The sequence below is a fragment of the Gavia stellata genome, chromosome 24, assembly GCF_030936135.1.
Source record: "Gavia stellata isolate bGavSte3 chromosome 24, bGavSte3.hap2, whole genome shotgun sequence".
Taxonomy (NCBI): Eukaryota; Metazoa; Chordata; class Aves; order Gaviiformes; family Gaviidae; genus Gavia; species Gavia stellata.
In genome coordinates this window covers 12,659,489-12,677,667 of record NC_082617.1, presented here as the reverse complement: position 1 = coordinate 12,677,667, position 18,179 = coordinate 12,659,489, and the positions used below count along the sequence as shown (strand labels likewise).

Sequence of the window (18,179 nt, the reverse complement as noted above, 5' to 3'; positions counted from 1 at the left end):
CCAGTAGGACATTCAGTTTTTCCTTTATTCGCAGGTTCAGAAATGAAAAAATGTATGTTGCAATCAAGCCACACAGACGGTATTAAGGCAACCAGCAGCCTGAGCTTAAGCTAAAATGCGGTATTATATAGCCAGGGTGAGGTGTAAGAGGCAGAGACTTACATGAAGAAGCATACAAAGGGAGCACACTTACTGGAATAGTCAGGGATTGACTTTTTGCAAGAGAGGAAATGAAGTTAAGTCTCAGTCACTCAAACTTATCTCCAGAAAAGAATCCCTACTGGTAAAACAGACTGTTCCACACAGAAGATGTGAAACTACAGTACCTGCAAAATCACATCTTCACTCTACAACTAAACAAGCTGAAATCTTAAAAACCACATACACCAAAATGTGTATACATACTTCAAGACTTCAGCTTGTATTGCTTTAGAGATCAAAATATCAATAAACGCCTGATCAAGTTCCACTTTAAAGTGAAGTTGCCACAAGTACAAAAAGCAGAGACCTAAAAAAAATAAAGTAAAAAACGATGAAGCACCAGAAACACAAATATGAAAGGAAGGTATGGGAGAACAAAAAAAAACATTAGAATACAGAGACAGATGATTAATTCAGGGGGAAGACAACAAAACCCTGTATCCTCTAAAATGAGTATCTTACAAAAAGTTCAGCTTCATTTGCAAGAAGCAACTTTGGTTGTTACGTACAGAGGGCCTGCCTGCCAGGCAATGTCTTACTACAACCATAAAAGACTTCCGATACAACTGTATGTCACATGAACTTAACAAAGACAATAAAAACTAGATTATGTTGAAAAATGTAACAGTTCCACTGCATACTATTACCCCTACATTTTATATTATTTAAGCAGATGATGACCATTGCAAACATGGGATGCTCTCAGTGTTCCAGGGAAGGTTATCACTGCAAAGCACTATTACCGACCATGACCAGAACAGTGGTTTGAAACAGAGAGATGTACTTCTATCATTAAGGTACTGCAGCTCAAACTTTGTGTGTGTGTGTGTGTGTGTGTGTGTGCATGTGTGATGGCAAAGTTGTCACAGACCTTCTGCTAAAACTTCTAAGTGTGTTCATGATTTTTATTTCCATTAAAACCAATACTCAGCAATAGGATATTGATATAAAAACACTGAAATACAGCTAATAGCAGTAAACTGAAAAAACTCATTACAGTAGTTGCTGCTGTGAAAACATCCCTACCATTCAGTGTTCCAAATATGCCTTCTACCTGGTTCTAATCTGGATTGCCGTATGTTTCTCACATGATATAAAAGAAAGACTCGCATGTTAGACCTGGAGTAAAACACTCAATGCATACTTTCATCAGCATGCTTTGATTGACACATTTAATGCTTATTCTAAAAAGGGCTTTGAACAGAACTCTCTACGAGAAGCTCTAAAAACTCTGCCCTGTATCATGGTCTATAAAAATTGTATCTGCCAGCTTTTCATACCTGCTTAGCCTAACTTCATTGTTTGTCAAACGTTTTGATGGTATTCCTCTCACTCAACCTTAAGCACCTAAACAGTAAGACAGACTCAAAAATTAGTATCATTTTCTACTGATGCTTTTAGAGAGAGGGAGGTGACCAGAAGACACTTGCTCTAAGACATGAGAATGAATGGAGAAGACTCTGGGTGCTTATGAAAAGCTATTTCATTAGTACATAATAAATTAAACACGGAAGACTCAACGTGCCCTCTTTGTTTCTGGCTTATTATAAAATAAAACAGCTAAATCACAGTTAACAGTAGAATGAAATGAAACCTTAGTTACCCACACAATTATGAAACTATCTCTGTTCTTAATGACCTGAAGATGCAAACACAGTTGCCTGTGGGATAGAATAGACAGAACAGACATAACACCTCTGGGATGACAGAAGGAGTATACTCCAAATAATCAACTTTGGACAGTGAGAATGGATGAGATCAAGTTTCACTCTCTTGCAGGATAATTAAAGGCACCTTCTGGCTCCGCCACATATTGCACTCAGAAAACAGGAGTACTTCTAAATTATCCAGTGTATTTACACATGTACACAGTATAGTGGAAAGTCCTACTGAAAAATCCCTAAAGGTTACACTTTAAAAGCATGAGTCCTGCTCAGAACGAACCAGTTTCTTACTTACTACATGTCAATATTATCTTCATGATGATTATAAAATAACACCATACAGAAAATACATTATAAAAATATTCAGACTGAATCACATCGTGGGCAACCAGTCTTCCTTCTAGGAAAAAATAATCAGGAAAAGAAATAAGGGGTTCAACCAAGAAAGACATAAAAGCGGTGAAGAATTAAGCACAGTAGTAATAAGCATGACAATTTCCCTCTGTGAGATCTCTTTAGAAAAGCTGCCAGAAGGTAATTCTTGTACAGATCTCAAATTCAAAGAAGCATTTTCGTTACAAACACGAGACAGGCGCTGCTGCAATTTAAACCCTGGTTTCACTCAGCCACAGCACATGCCTGAATATGAAGGAAAGATGGGGAGATGGAAAGAAAAAGGGCAACAGGAGCTGTTAAATGATAGGTGAAGCTGGCTTTTCCAGCTGACAGAGAAGGAAAATAAAATTAGTTATCTCATGCACTGGTTTTGGCTTATCATGCTCCGGAGGGGGTGGTATTTGGTGCTGCACAAAGAAAGAACTACTATCACGAGCAGCTCAGGAAAGGAGGAGGTCTTCCCTGCACTAAAGACTGTGTTGTAATGCAGCAGCATTACAGACAGGAGAAAGAATTATTATTAGAAACAGCAAGTGGGCACAGCAAAGGGAGGAATATAGCTACTGACATCGCCCTTTCCTCAGGGACTGCTAAGCTCCAAATGAAAAATATAAATAAAATGCAATGAGCAGCACATCCACAATGTGGACCTCTCCTTCTCTTTGATACTAGAAGTAACCCCACAGATCTGTGCTCCTTTTCTGCAAACAGACAGTTCTCCCAGACAGCCCAGCTACACCAGAAACATCATCCTACTTAATTTTTTGTTCTCGTGTTTGATGCTTTTTGCTTTCTTTCATGCAAAATAAACTGCTGGGCTGTTTTGCATGACAATTTTTTTCTTCTTTTTTCTCAAGTAGCACATATTAAAAAAATTATCTCCAGAGTCTGCAAAAGGAGACACTGAAACATTGGTTTAAAAGACTGTTAAAATAAGGCAGAAAATGGTGACTTCCAGCAGAACTTATTCTCTCAAAGATTTTGCCAACTCCTCAGGCCATACAAGGCAGAAAAATTGTGCTAGCCAAGCACTGCACTTTGCATGCCAGGTTCTTTCCAGCACACTCTCAGAACGCACAATTCCAGGTTTGCTTAGTACAATACATTAACAGATTTTACAAATTCATCCCATTGCAGCACCCAGGGTAGAGGAGCTTACAGGCATCCCAGAGGAAGGCAAGACTATGCAAAGCAGTTGGAGCTGAAAGGCAGCAGGAGGAGTGGTATGGGGAACGGATGAAAGTTTCATGATGCTAGCCAGTATTTTTAAAGTTACGTGTCACTTACATCACACACGTTTCCACTTCCCTGTGGTTTGCCGTCTTTTGGCTAAGGTTTTCCAGGCTCAGCTGGAAGGGAAAAAGAGTGCTGAAGTCAACGGCATGCACTCCCTCCTGGCCCTATGCTGGGACGCAGGCCTGTAAAGCAAGGCACGCTTTGTGAATGGTGGAAGAATACTCTGGTTCAAGGAAATCAAGCTGACAACGAAAGTCAAGCACAGATATGTTAAATAACTGTATTACATGCACATCTCCTTAGCCAGATTTATTACTTAGCCAGGATCACTATAACCTGCCATTCAGCTGCCTGGCAGAAGAGGGTGGTCATAACTTCACACCTGACACTTAAAAGGAAATAAAACCTCACTCCACAGAAAATCTAGTGATACTGTAACTGTATGGCACACTGTACAGGCAGACGTAAGGAGTGTATAAACTCTTTTGACTAAGGACTGGTAGAATCAGGGGCAGTTTCCTAGAGCTGCATAGCAGAGCTGGCTGGACCTGGCACCTTGACCTCCTGACAGAGCATTTGTACGACCAATCTGTCCTTTGTTAAGCCATCGCTTCTGCTCAGTTGTGGAACTGTGAGTGTCTTCCGCCTTCCAGTCAACCTGAATAGCCTCATCACATGAGTATTTAGAGGATAAAAGCTGTGAGTACTTATTAGCAGTGCTTTATCTACTTCACCTAAATGGTCAACTGAAAGCGCAACTCTCTTCTCACTAGAGCATCAGCATTAGACTTAAAACCCTCATCTTGTACTACTAGAGGCAAACAATCTCATTACAAAGACTTTAGTGGCACATTTGTTCTGTCTGGTATTTTGCCAAGGAAATCAGACTCTGTAGTACTGAACACAAGCAGTATGGAGTACAGATACTTCACATACATGATATAAAACCTGTCTTTCTTACTTCAAAATCAGAAGAATTTAGTCTTAAATTTTTAGACATTTATACTTTAAACTGTCACTTTCAGAAAAAATAGTATGATTTTGTAAGTATAAGAATGAGCTCATCTTTCAGAAGCAACTCTTCCAAAAATCAGAACACATTTTTTCTGTCATTTAACAGGTGACTTCACGCACCTTACAAATACTGATCTCCGTGGCGTTCCTGCCTTCCAAAGATAAAGTTTGGGTGTTAAACATTCACACTATGCACAGGAACAAATTTATTACAATGCAGAGAACTGATCAATGTGACCAAGTGAAGCTTCTTGGCTAAAATTAGAACAAGAATCTGTATTTTATTTCAGGCTCCAGCCATTTTGATTACTGAACCTTCAGCTCCATCCCTTAAATAACCTGTACACAACCTTCTGAACAGGACAGCAGATGCAAATCTAACAGGACAATCCAGGATGGTTAATGTTGGGGATGGGTATAGGAGGGAGAAGAGCATTCTCTTTTTTGGAAGAAATGCTCTTGTGCTTTTCACCTACCCACCTGAAGACAGCAAACTGCAAACCGAGGTTGGGTTGACTATACCGACTAACCATTTTAGCCTGAGAATCAGAACTTTCTGTGACAGGTGTAATACAGAACAGTAAACTGCAATATCGACTACAAGTCCTAAACTCTTGTTAATCTGGAGTTTCACTGATTGCAAATACAATTGGCTTAGGGTTTACAGTTGAGGCTCTGATTAATTCTAAAATTCTGGAGTTGAGCAGGAAGTACGTGATTAGACAAGTGAACTAATGATAGGGGTAAGTGATGGCTGCATCCCGATTCACAGCTTCATGGATAGTTTTACCATTTTAATCAGCAAATCACAGCAAAGATATATAAACTCTGCTTTTCAAATGCTTCCCACTCCTTACTTAAGAGATGCAAGTGGCAACCAAAAAGCAAAAGCAAACACACTTTCTACATCTGTCTTGTTGATACAGCAATTTCCTCAACTAAGACGTTATTAGAACTGCTCTCCACAGAAACCACTGGTGGAAAATACATTCCAATCTATCAGGATGTTAAAGGTCTCAAACCTTGAGTCAAAGAGACTAGCTCTCTCATCCTGACACATCTCCCATAGCATCATTGCCAAAAGGGGACGTGATGTAAAGCCAGATGCCCAGTTGGTATCTATTTCTTATCCACAAATTAACAGCACAGATAAAACTAAGCTTTTGATCATTCATACCCAAAGCCTGGTACCACCATGTCTCAAACCTCTACCAAGAAACATCTGATCTTGCCTTCGTCAAGCAAGACGTCTACCTTTGCTTTCTATTTGCCTGTCCTTTTCTTCTACAAACTGGCATACTCGCCTCTCATGTTTTCTTTCAAAGCTATACTGCATGTTTTGGGAAAACCATCTGTGCATTTCCATGTAATCTCCTCAGAGTGCTAGTCCTGACAGAGCCTCAGACAACACAAAATTAATTAGAACCCAAATTCATTCCTCTCCCCAGAATACCTAATTCTCCACTGAGAGCCACTGGCCCAAAGTTCCTGAGACACCACTCAGCTCTATTAAGAAACACTGAAATAAATCAGTAACAATCCCTCTTATACACACAGGCTCGTAGGCACTGAAGGCTTCAAGGACTGCTGGAGTCAGTATTTGAGAGGGAATGGCAAGGAGCAGTTATATATCAGACCATTTCTTTATAAAATATATGGGGGAAAAAAAGGATTTCTTTATTATTCCAAGTTTTTCAGTAAAAGTTGGAACCAAACACAGACATTTCTCATCCCCAACCACTGTTCACCTCAGGGCATGTCTGCACTGCAGTGGCTGCAGCTCTTCCAGACGTACCGAGCTCCTTTCACAGTAGCTCGCTTGGACGCCGCAGGAGGCATCTGCGAGCAGGCTGGGAGAGCACTGCTGGCCTCCTGGCAGGGTCCGTAGGCCAGGGGAGAGCAATACCCAGGTCTAGCTCAAAGAACAACTAGAGTCTTTCTGTACCAGCTATGCTCACTGCTGTAGAAATATGCACACAGAATACACAATGAAAAGGACTTGGGCAGAGCCCAGGCTTTGGAGACATTTTTTGTTTGAACACCACAATAAAAAGCAACTTACAGTATAACTTGAGAAACACGGAGCTATTTTATTTAGCTGATAATGCTGGTCAAATCACGTTCTCTCTGCCTGGTTGTTTGCTTATTTCAAAAGGGCACTAAGGAGAAATTCAGCATGAACTAGGAGTGTGAAAAACTTCTATTTTGTGAACAAATTACAGTGTGGCTGACTGAAAATCACCTGCAAATGCAACTAGTTCTACTCCAATTGGGAATTCGACAATAAGGTATTCTTCCTACTAAAATATACCAATTTTACAGCTAACTCGCAGAAGTAAAACTATCTCTAAAGATTAAGCAAGAGGGAAGACATTTTCTATTTTTTTTTTTAAACATACAAAACCAACTGAGCCTGTGACACTAGCCCACCCATTTGTGTGCATGAACAGTCATCCTCTCTTTTACAAAGGGAGGAAGCCTGGTCCCAGATCGACCTGTATGTGGCCCTGTTGACCTTCCCCTACCCATCACAATAACCCCAGCTCTCCCACCCAGCAAAGGGAACTGCTTCAACTGTCTGAGGGCTTCACACATGCCAAGTGGCTGGCCAGATGCCTCCTACAAAATGTAACAACTCTCTTCTGTCTGTCGTTCCCTTTATAGATGCACTAAACATGTCCCCCTCCTTCAGCTTCCTTTGAGTTTTGTGACCATTACCGGCTAGATAATCTTCAGGACCTTTCTCGCTACAGCAACACTGGTTACATCGGGCAAGTGACTTAAAAGCTGCTTGGAAAAGAAAAAAAGAGGAAGCCTGACTGTGCATTTGCATAAACTTTGTTTCCTAAAAAGGGGAAAGAGGGAAGGGGATATATAAGAAAACAGTATAAAAATACGCACACACAATTCTCGAGGTGCACGCTGCTATAGCAAGTGGACGTGACAAGACAGCAGGCACACACAGTTGTATGAGAATTTTATTTTATTACTGCAAACTTAAAGTTTAATACTTTCACATGAATGTATAGTTCATTCTTCAGCATATCAGAAGACCAGAAGATTTGCAAACACTGCCTCACACTAAGATACCAAAGTTAACGTGAGCTGCTGCCTCTGACATCTCAGCAGAAACAGTCTCAAGACTTCCTGTAGTGAAATAGCCAACCCCACAAATTCAACTCCATTCCGAGTCAGATGAGTTTGAATATCCAGCATGTAGTGTCAGTCCTATTATTTTAGCTTTAAATAAGTGCTTAGTCTATAGAATCAGACTTTTCATTTGGTTTACAAGTCTTTAAAAATCCTTTTATTGCTTAAAGCACACCTATCTGTATCCAGAACTGCAGCTTTGGCATCTCTTCTCCCAGAGAGACGTGGAGCTGCTCATTAACATCAATCCCATGGAAACAGAGTGTTGTCCCCTCCTGCCTTCTACATTGAGATCATCTAAGCCACACCTTACCAGGAGACTCTTCTAAATTCACTATGGGCGGACTCACTTTAAATACAAGAGACATGATATCACCATGGGATGCACGTGGCCTTTTTCAATTACCTTCATAACACAAAACTTTTGCTTCTCCTCTTTATGTTTCTGCCACTGGCAATTTGTTCCACCTTTGTCCATTCTGTGCCCTCTGTGATCCCTCTTTCACTGCAGTTCATGACCTTTTGTGTATAGGATGAACAAAGGGCAAAGGCTAAAAACGTCATCACAGTTGGGCCTCTGCTCTTCTACTGACTTAACTAGTTTGCTACTACAAGTGAGCTCAAGCTCAAAGTCAGACCGAGGCAGAGTTTCTGGGTCATCAGAGTCCAGGAATCCCCAGAAGATGGTTCAGAAGCAACTTGGAATAGGATGCAAGTGTTTCCTTTCATCCAAATTCAAATCATGAATCTGTAGTGGTGCCTGCATACCACCTACATGGTACTTAGTAGTCATTTGCATTGTATGAAAGAGCAATAGAAAAAAGAACATCAGGCTAGCCTACTCTTGGCAGGGGTGGGAGGGGAAGAAGGGAGATAGAAAAACACCATCAGCTGCGACGGGCTGAGCTGTGTGTATTTACATTTCACAAGCTAAACTATTTAGTGGTTTATTTACACACAATGTGCTTGGAGCAGCTAAAATGCCAGTTGTGTTTTATCTTGATTTTGTGGCAATGCACATAAGCCACAAAATCATAGGAAGAGTCTGTGAATAAGATATGAACCTCGTACATCTGGAAAAGCACGCAAGCCACTGAGAAGGGAGAAAGATTTTGGAAGCATAGGCACAACAAGGGTTGAAATGCATTAGTTATGACCAAAATACAACCCAGGGACTCGAAAGCAACGATCAAGTCACAATACAACAGCTTATGCTGCAGGGATCGCACATCCCAGTATAACTCTCATAACCAAGTCAACCTGCAGCAAGGCATACCGGGGCCTCAGGTCTCTCTGGGCTGCCCCTCCATGTTAGAGTGAGGAGGGAATTGCAGTCAGCTCCATTTTATGCACATTCAATGGCAAGATGCCAGCACAACTGTTGACTGAGCCAAATCTGGGCCCCCCTGAACTAAGCCATCACCTAAAGCGGGCGGAAAAGCACATGCCTCTCGCATCTAGAGCGGCCAAGTTCCTGAAAAGCACTTGAGTTACAAGATAGATTTTTTTTTTCTTTGCTCAGAAAACGACCAATGTTTTAACTCTTTGATGTACACTCATTAATTCAAAACTGAATGGTTGCTATACAACGAAGCTTGAGGTTAACGTGATGGAGAGACTTCTTTCCAGCAAGTCAAATTATTTACTAGATGGCCCAAATGGCAGTTCAGGTCAGCGTCCGATCTGGAGGGCAGTTATCATCACACTCTGCATCTTGTTAGCATTCTCAGCCAAGGTGTCAATGGCTGCTTTCCAACTGGAACCTTACTCTGACAAAAGAGAATGCAGTACAAGCTAGGGAAAGCTTTTTGATCCGTTCACTTCACTTCTTCCCTCCAAACCAGTGTTTGGCGGTAAGCTGCCAGCAAGCTCGGGAATTGCACGGAGAGCATTGTCAGTCTGGGAATTCACCCTCCTGAGTAGGAGCTGCTCCTGGACTGTTCCTCTGCCACACAGCACAGAAATCCCTCTGCTGACTTCTGCTTTAATTATATTTTAAAAATTCAGCTTCTAGTCTGTGTTCCATTACAATAATAGCAATAATTAAACATACTTCAAACGACAAGTCCTCTAAACCTGCTGTTCCATCCAGGCTTTTTGGCATCGCACACTTCCTTTCTTGACTGACATCCTCAGGGAACCAGATTGATGGTTATTCTACTCTATTCCTGTTGCAGGGCTGTGCTGCGCTCTCTCAGCACATGTAAACTGCTAGGTAATATTTGTGTTGGCAACTAACTTACATACTTTACAGAAACAGACCTCTATTTGACCCTCCATGCAGCTCCCACACACGATTTGGACCACTCCTTTAAACTGCTTCTTTCTGCTGCAACACATACCCCGTTCCATACCTCTGTTTCTAGCCTGTTTAAAAACTACATATCCAGAACAGAGCTTATGGGCTTAAAGAGAGCGACTCGGCTACAAAAGCCAAGCCTGCAGAATGTCCTTATGGAAGAATACCAAAGAAAATTATTATAAAACTTGCATGTACAGGGCCTGTTTTTCCTTCTGCAAAGATCGCTTCAACTGAACATTTCTATGAAAAACAACTATGAAAAGTTCTGTGAAAAGCGACATCAACACACAGATTTCTGTGATAAGACTCCGATAGCTGTATCAGGCTTTGGGAGGTTGATGGGGAGGTGTTGGGGTTTTTTGTTTAAAATACAGTCAAATTCTAGCTATTTAGGCAGTGTCATCACCTCGGAATAGAGAATGTTCACACCAGAACTCTTCCTTTCTTGCCCAAAGCACACCATGCGGAATAAAAGGTAAGCCAACAAAGTAACGTGTCTAGACGATCAAATAAATTCCCATTATCCATTTATACCACAGCAGTTTATCAACAGCTCCATTTAAAGCCAACAGAGCTAAACCAGAATAAAAAAGTGATGCAAAAAGAGGTGAAATCTGACTGGCATACGCCAGGGCGAGCGCAGCTGCAGAGCGAGCGGAGGACTGTGCAGTCACATCATGTGACAGGAGTGGCGCTGGCAGCAGAGGAGGGAGAGCGACAGCCCCCGTCCTCCCACCTCCGTAAATCTGTGCCTTCAGTGCAACATTATGGACAACACAATTTAATTTCAATGCAGAACTGACTCAGGCTATAGGCTTCTCAATGTTTTGAATTGTTATTCTCCATTTTTATTACTTCCCTCCACCAAACAAAACAATAACACATAAATGAATAACAATACAGGCAAGCTATGTATCCCTCCCACTGCTAAGCACTTTCAGCATTTTATCACTTGTAGATCTAGTTTCTCAGCTGAGCATGGTGAACACAGAACACAGTGCTGTTGTCTGTATCATTCTTACACGTAGAGCTTAACCCAACTAGTCATCTTTGTGATAAAATCTTCCAATGTTTGTAAGGGACATGGATTGCCAATTGAATTTTGATGCTGTATGGTACCTGTATTTCAAGATAAAACAATGATCACAATCTCCTTTGTAGCACAGCAAAATATTTCTTCTCTCCATATAGTTTTTATATTTTTTGTAGCAAAGAACCTGGCTATCACATTTGTGTAGGCTATCTGTATTATTCTGGCAGCCGAGAATGATTGGAGAATTATGCTCTTTGCTTCTCATTAAGCGACTCATTATTTTTCATTTAACATAAATTGTGATCCACTTTATCAAAACATCTTAAAAGAGGCTGACTTATCTGATTTGAAAACAAAGCATCTTTTTCTCTAAGAACGTGACATACAGTCAGGTGTCACGCTTCTTAATCGCTCCCTCAACAGTCTGAGCAAGGAAAGTTACAATTGTTACGCAACAGGGTTCACACAAGGCGAGAAGACGCACCGGGCAGCAACCGCATCTGCAAACTTCCACAGCAAGATCTGTACCAGGATGATCGTCTACGATTTCCGAAGGCTGCTACCAGCACTGCAGTTCTGTTGCTTGCAGGAATGGTGGGAGAGCATACGCATGCTGGGAGACTCACCGATACTAACATTTTAGTCATCATATGGTCCAACAGTGCTGCTTTGCATTGGCTTAGACAAGATGCTGAGAATTATGGATTGCATTTGGACAGCTCTTGCAAAAACTAGCGATTTTTTATACTAAGGGATCCATTTTGCATGTTGGAGGACTAGAGGTGATTAGCTGAGGCACAGCATAAGCAAGTGAGCTTGGAGCCTGGTTATTAAATTACAGAAGTGCAACTCGGACTTTGACAGAAACAGGTCCTATTCTGTGATGGGAGATTAGACCCAGACTCTGAAAACCTGCAGTGTTGATCCTGAGCGTTTTATTGGGGGCAGCCTTTGGTTATTAACATTTTTATAGTCAGTAAAGGGCAAGAAATCTGGGGGGATGACACAACGTAACAATCATCCAGCTGCTACCCCCAAGGGCATTTCACATCACCTACTGTCCAAGGCTTTGCCAGTACAAAACAAGAATTGGGTGAAGAGGGAGTTGCTGAGATAAAAGTTTAAAATCGGAACAAATCCATAATGATTCCGTCAATCCTGTAATTTGGATATCCAGCACTGCACAGCCAGCTTCTGTAAAATCCAGCAATATTTCATCCGAAAGGATGCTCTTGCTGATGCAGAAACGCAGCTACCTGTCAAAGGCACGCTAAACACCTACAGCCTCCCAGGCTGGGAGAGGCGGGGTGGCGAGAGGCAAGATAACATAAGAAATGGAGAAGTCAAGAAAGAGGGGGCCTTTTTCCTAATTATTGCAGTTACGTTGCAAATCAAGGCCTAAGCAGAAAACGTGTCACATCGTATTTCTCTCCCCCGCTCACAGCGAAGACAGCGGTGGGCACGGCTCCGCGCACCCAGGCACAGGGCCTCGGCTGCCTCCACCGCCATCGCTGCCCCCCAGCCCCGGCACAGACCCCCCGGCGAAGCTGCGGCTCGTTTCAGAGGGCGCCGAACGCCGCCGCGGCGCCTGCCCCGCCGCCGGGAGAAGCGCGCCGGCGGGGATGCTCCGCACGGCCCCGGCCGCCCCCGCCCGCACCTGCCGCGCCGCCCGCTCCCGCCTCACCTGGGCTTCCGCTTGCGGCAGGGCTTCTCGGCTGGGCCTGGAGCTCTGCGGGGGCGAGACAGCGGTGAGGGGCGCGCCGCCGCCGGGCCTGCCCCGAGGCGCCCGCAGCCGCCGCCGCTCCCGCCCGCCCGCCCGCGCCGCCGCCCCGCCCGCGCCCGCCCGCGCCGCCGCTCCGCCCCCCGCACCTGGAGGCCGGGCCGGTGCGGGGCAGGCGCTGCCGGGCGGCTCCTCTCACCATCCGCGCCGCCTCCGCCAGCTCCCGGGCACGGCCGCCAGCGCCGCCGCGGCGAAGGCTCCGGCTGCGCGGAGCGCGGCTGCCGCCTCACGCTAGTCTGGGCCGGCCTCGCCCCGCCCCCGCCCGCTTCTATTGGGGGGGCGCTCGGGGTAACGGCGAGGCGGCCTTCTGATTGGCGGCGCCGACCGTCAATCGGGAGCCCCCCGCCCTCCCGCGCGGGGCCGGTGAGGCACGGCGCGGCTGCCTGGATACGGTGGGGAGGCGGCGTGCGGCGGCGCCACCGCGCGGGGAGGCCTGTCCCGCCGCGCCGGTCCCGGCCCGACCCGCTCCCTCCCTCCCTCCGTCCCGCCCGGCCACCTGCGCGCACGCCCCTGCCCCTGCCCCGCTCCGTCGCGGTGGCCGCTCCCGCCCCGCCCGCCGTCACGTCCCCGCCGCTGCTGGGGTGAGAGTGCCGCACCTCGGCCAGCGCGAGAACACCGGCTCCGCTCTGACAGGGCTCCAGCGGCTGAAAGGGGCGGGGGGCGGCGGCGGCAGCAGCAGCACCGAGCCGCCGCCGTAGAGCGGCGCGTAGCAGCCCCCTCCCGAGGGGCCGGAGCCCCACTGCCCCGGGGCCGGCGGCGCCTCCCGCCTTCCCTGTCAGCGCCCGCCGCCGGTACCACCGCGCTGCCCGCGGGGGGTGCGCAGCGCACAGGCTCCTCCCCCCCCTCAGCCGCGCATTGGTAGGCTCCGGCCGGCAGCACCCTCCGCCCCCTGTCCCTGCGCGGCTTCCGTCCCTTCCGCCCCGAGCCGCGCCGGTGCTGCCGCCATGGTGAGCGCTTCCCTGCCTCTCCCGGTGCAATCCGGCGGCATCCGCGCGGGCACCGGGCCGTCGGCTCGCCCGCCGCGGCACCGAGCCCGCCGCGCCGCTGTCACCTGCTGCTGGCCTGTCGCCGCGATGTGGGGGGATGAGGGCGGGCGGCGGTGTGGGGCCTGAGGGGCGGCGGGAGGCCGCGGGGCGGCGGCCTGGGGGAGGCCGCTCTCGGCCGGGGGGCGCGGCGGGGTGCCGGGAGCGGGGCTGACGGCCTGTCCGCTGCCCGCAGGCCAAGATCAAGGCCCGAGACCTGCGGGGGAAGAAGAAGGAGGAGCTGCTGAAGCAGTTGGACGATCTGAAGGTGGAGCTGTCGCAGCTCCGCGTGGCCAAGGTGACTGGCGGGGCCGCCTCCAAGCTCTCCAAGATGTAAGTGGGGCCCGGCCCGGCGGCGAGGCCCGCGGCCGGGCTAGCGGGTGTTGCGGCTCGGCGGGGGGCCCCCCTGGGCGGGCGGCTCGGGGAGGGGGTGCTGCGGGGGGGCCGCGGCGGAGCTTGCCCGGGGGTGAGCAGGGGGTGTGGGAGCGGCGGCCTTCGGCCGGTGCCGTCTGGGAGTGCTGACGCCTGGGTTTTGTGGCCACGGCACGCTGGGTTTGAGAGGTGCTTTCACGGTCTGTGTGGTTGCCTTGTGCTGTAAAACAAGAGAAAAATACGGCACGGAAGAGGAACAAATATGTGTAGGTTTGAAAACCGGTTTGTGTGTCTCCTTGTTCGGAGATGCTAAGCTGAGATGTGCCGGAAGTTGTTAGTGTTTTGCTACGACATGGTACAATGTAAGTTACTTGGTTGTAGCACGTGCGTGTTTTCTGTATACCGGGCTTTAAAGCTACGGTGCCTGTCTTTCAGTATGTTCTGAGACACGCTTTTTTTTCCCCCCGCAGACGTGTGGTGCGCAAATCCATTGCCAGAGTCTTAACTGTTATCAATCAGACCCAGAAGGAGAACTTGAGGAAGTTTTACAAGGTAAGTCCAAACATCTTGCACAGTGGTCTTTTTTTCTCTTGCTATTTTTAAATACATAGTTTGTAAGAAGGAAGTAATTTTGTAGATTGCTACTTAAAAGCTTAAAACTCAAGAAAAAAAATATTCATTTGTGTTCAGTTTTGAAGTTCTCTAGTTATGGTTCCTTTTTAAATATTACTGCAAGGTTACCCTGAATTCTGTAAGCTCGGTGTGAATCTGCTTTTGCCAAGAGGGTTTTCTGGGCAGCATCGCTTCTCTGGGGTGTAGTACACTTTCTAGAAATGCAGTTTCCAGATATGCAGATACTCTGCTAAATTTGAATCGTGTTGCAGGTGACCAAGGAATTCTTTATGTCAATAAGTTTCTATAATGTTTGGAATATTACATCTTGGGGTTTGAATTATAAATAGAATAGGAAAAAAATAACTTTTCAAGAGGTGTTGGATAACTGGGACTTGTAAGGTTAGGCATTACTTAAACCTGAGTTAAAGCTAGTACAACTGGTACAAAAGTTGGAATCAGCTCATTTTTCCCAGTGGAGAGAAGTTCTCTTAAACTTTTAGACTAATGATAGTCCCAATAAAAAGAAGCTTAAAGCACTGCTGCTGATGTTGTCCTTACAGGCAACTCAGCTCTTTATGAACTTGTGCACCTGATTGCTACCTTGCAGTCTCTCAAACTCGGCTTGTTCTGTATTTTTGCAAATAGGGCAAAAAGTATAAGCCTCTTGATCTGCGGCCGAAGAAGACTCGTGCCATGCGACGCAGATTAAACAAACATGAAGAAAATCTGAAGACCAAAAAACAGCAGCGAAAAGAACGTTTGTACCCTGTCCGGAAATATGCCATCAAGGCATAAAACTGCAGTGTGCCGACAGTTCTTAATTATATTGGCTGAGTATGTCTCATTAAATAGAATTTTGTTTGGAAGCTGTCACTGGTGGTTTTTTTAGTAGTGGTAGGATAAAGAAGTCATCAGCTTTATGAAGAGAAATGAGAGGATTCACAGAAATTTTATTTGAACTTTTATTGCTAATGAAAGTACTAACGTAACTTGCAGTTTAGGATTATTTTTCTCTCTGAAGAACAGGCAGACGGGTACAGATCTGTGAAGCTGGTTCAACTTAACACGTAAAAAGTGATTAACTTGAGATTGATTTAAAATGGAAACTTTACACAGATGTTTGCAGTGAGTCGGTATTCATTGCTTCAGTAGCTTAAGAGTAAATGTTCAAAGTTTTTGTCTTGCGCCAGTGTTTAAGTGTTATGGAGATGAACGCATTTGCTGAGGTGTTTTAGCGGAAGAAACAGAAGAATTCTGTCAGCACTTGTTTTGGATCTCTCTGCAACTAGTAGCGCCAAGGAATCCCTGCCAAAGAACCCCCGTCCGTCCGGGTTCAGGGGGATGCCTTAGGTAGTGCAGGCGCCTCACAAGTGGCTGGTCGCCTCACAAGTGGCTGGTCGCCAGTCTGACCACCGCAGAGGCGGGGCATGGCCTGAGGGCGGCTGTGGCCTCCTTCCCGGGAAACTTCAGTGTCCGTCAGGAAGCTGCTTTCCGGCATCATCCTCCAGATGTGTTCCCACTTGCAGCTGATCTAATCTTGGCAAACAGCTCCTGGAAGTAAGAGGGTGCTCTCCGGGTGAAGGTGAAGGCACCACCCAGCATTTCCTGTCAGCAGGGCTGCGTTTCGGACGCAAGGTGTTCGGTCAGTCGGTGCCTGGCTGTGCAGGGGCCTGCGGCAGAACTGCAGGAGTGCTTGCTGCCGGTAACCCACACAAGCCGCAACGCTGCCTGCTATGAAGTCTGTGGGCTGACGCTGCGCTCGGCCTGGGAGTTCAGAGTATAAAGAGGATGTGTTTCTGTTGGCACGCAGGTATTTCTTTCGGATGAAAACAATCCGATCAGGCTGGTGTTAGCGTACAGCATCGTGCACTGCGGGGTGGGAAGAGAGAAACCTTGGTTCCAGTGAAGTGTTAGGAAAATATAGGGGCTGTGATAGTTTCACACCAAGTGTTCTTTTTGTGTGCATGTGAAGACTGGTTGAGGTCAAATGAAATCAGGAAACTGGACTCTAGAAAAGCTGGTTGAACTAGAAGATTTTAATTCTAAAGTTTTAAGGCACTCACCAGTCTGACAGTTCCACGCTTTCACCTGTGAAGCACAGAACTAGTTAAATAGTTTGACTTTCTGTCCCCCATGGAGTGCTTTGGAACTCGGAGATGGAGTTGCGATTCCAAAGGCCTTTTTTGGTTCTGATGTAAGGAAGAATTATGCAGTGCTGCTCGAGCGTTAGTGATGCAGCGCTCATGGTTTGTGTTAGTGCAGCTAGTACATTCTAACATGAAAAATGCTCTACCCATTAGGGAGTCCTTAGATTGGATCCAGATTCTGTTTAGGAAAAAGATCTTAATTCTGCTTGCTGAACTTAGCATAGATCTGAAGGAATTTTTAAGCCTCAAACAAGTTTTAACCAGAGAGAGGTCTAATTATGTGTGGTAAAGTGAATTTCCCATATATTGAGCTATTACGAGGGATAGCTTTACAATGATGCTAATACTGGCTGAGCGATAGCTTTGTTAGGAGCTTAGCATGGATTTGCACACGATGTGTTTGGCAGCGAAGGAGACCCAGCCTTGCACAGCTCTGGGCCCAGCTCTGCGTGAGTCCAGGATGCTGAAGCGTGCCATAAGATGCAGTGTGGCGTGTGGGGACTGGCTCCTTTGGCTCGTGTTGGTATTACCATGAAGGCAGGCAGGGTTACAAAATGTTTTGCGTTACCCTTTGTGAACATCCTGCAGTGGCCAGCAGCAAGCCGCTCCTGGAGAAGCATGTGCTTTTCACCCAGCGCCCGTGGCCCTCAGGAAGAAGAAGGAGCACACCACTGCGAGGATCCCAGATCCGCACACTTTTGTCCTGGGAGCCTGATGCCTGAAAGGGGCGAGGGAGAGGCTGGTCCCCTGTCCTGGCAATTGGGTAGGCTGGGGCAGGCTGCATCTGTCAGACCGTGCCTGGCTGCGTTTGGGCTTCTCTTTTGGAGAGGCGTTGTGTACCCCCGTGCTCCTCCAGTAGCGCATCTGAGGGGAGCCTGATGGCTCTTACCAGCGTTGCTGACGCAGAAAAGCAGGTAATGTTGCCCTGATGGTCTTTCAGAGTCCGCTCCTGGGTGGTGTGAGCTGTGGGGTGGCTTGAAAATGGTGGGAAGAAGGTGACTGCGCTGCAGAGCCTCTGATGACGACATCAGGGTGCGCTTCAGGTGAAATAGCTGTCACCTTTCCCCCCCAGCCATGAGAGCAGCAGCACTGCCTAGAGAGGATCTTCTGTCTAAAAGATCTGACTGTGATACAGATCACTAACATGCCATTTACTAGTCAGTAACAGGAGGGGAAGAAAAGAAAAAAACCCACCTGATTACCAGGCAGCGAACATCCAAGGAGAGGTCCCAGGTTTGGATAGCATC

General features: G+C 46.5%; 1 protein-coding gene across 1 annotated transcript; it reads left to right on the top strand.

Moving 5' to 3' along the window:
* The first annotated feature begins 13,685 nt into the window (after window positions 1–13,685).
* On the top strand, window positions 13,686–15,715 carry RPL35 (ribosomal protein L35). The gene is made up of 4 exons (XM_059828925.1): window positions 13,686–13,723; window positions 13,995–14,131; window positions 14,641–14,722; window positions 15,431–15,715. The coding sequence occupies exons 1-4, from the start codon at window positions 13,721–13,723 to the stop codon at window positions 15,578–15,580; spliced, it is 372 nt and encodes a 123-aa protein (XP_059684908.1). The 5' UTR covers window positions 13,686–13,720; the 3' UTR covers window positions 15,581–15,715.
* Window positions 15,716–18,179: the final 2,464 nt, after the last annotated feature.

What these genes read in the sequence shown, in the direction of transcription:
- RPL35 (XM_059828925.1), top strand. An exon ending in GCCTCCAAGCTCTCCAAGAT is followed by an intron (nt 14,132 to 14,640) that starts GTAAGTGGGGCC and finishes TTCCCCCCGCAG; the next exon opens with ACGTGTGGTGCGCAAATCCA. An exon ending in ACTTGAGGAAGTTTTACAAG is followed by an intron (nt 14,723 to 15,430) that starts GTAAGTCCAAAC and finishes TTTTGCAAATAG; the next exon opens with GGCAAAAAGTATAAGCCTCT.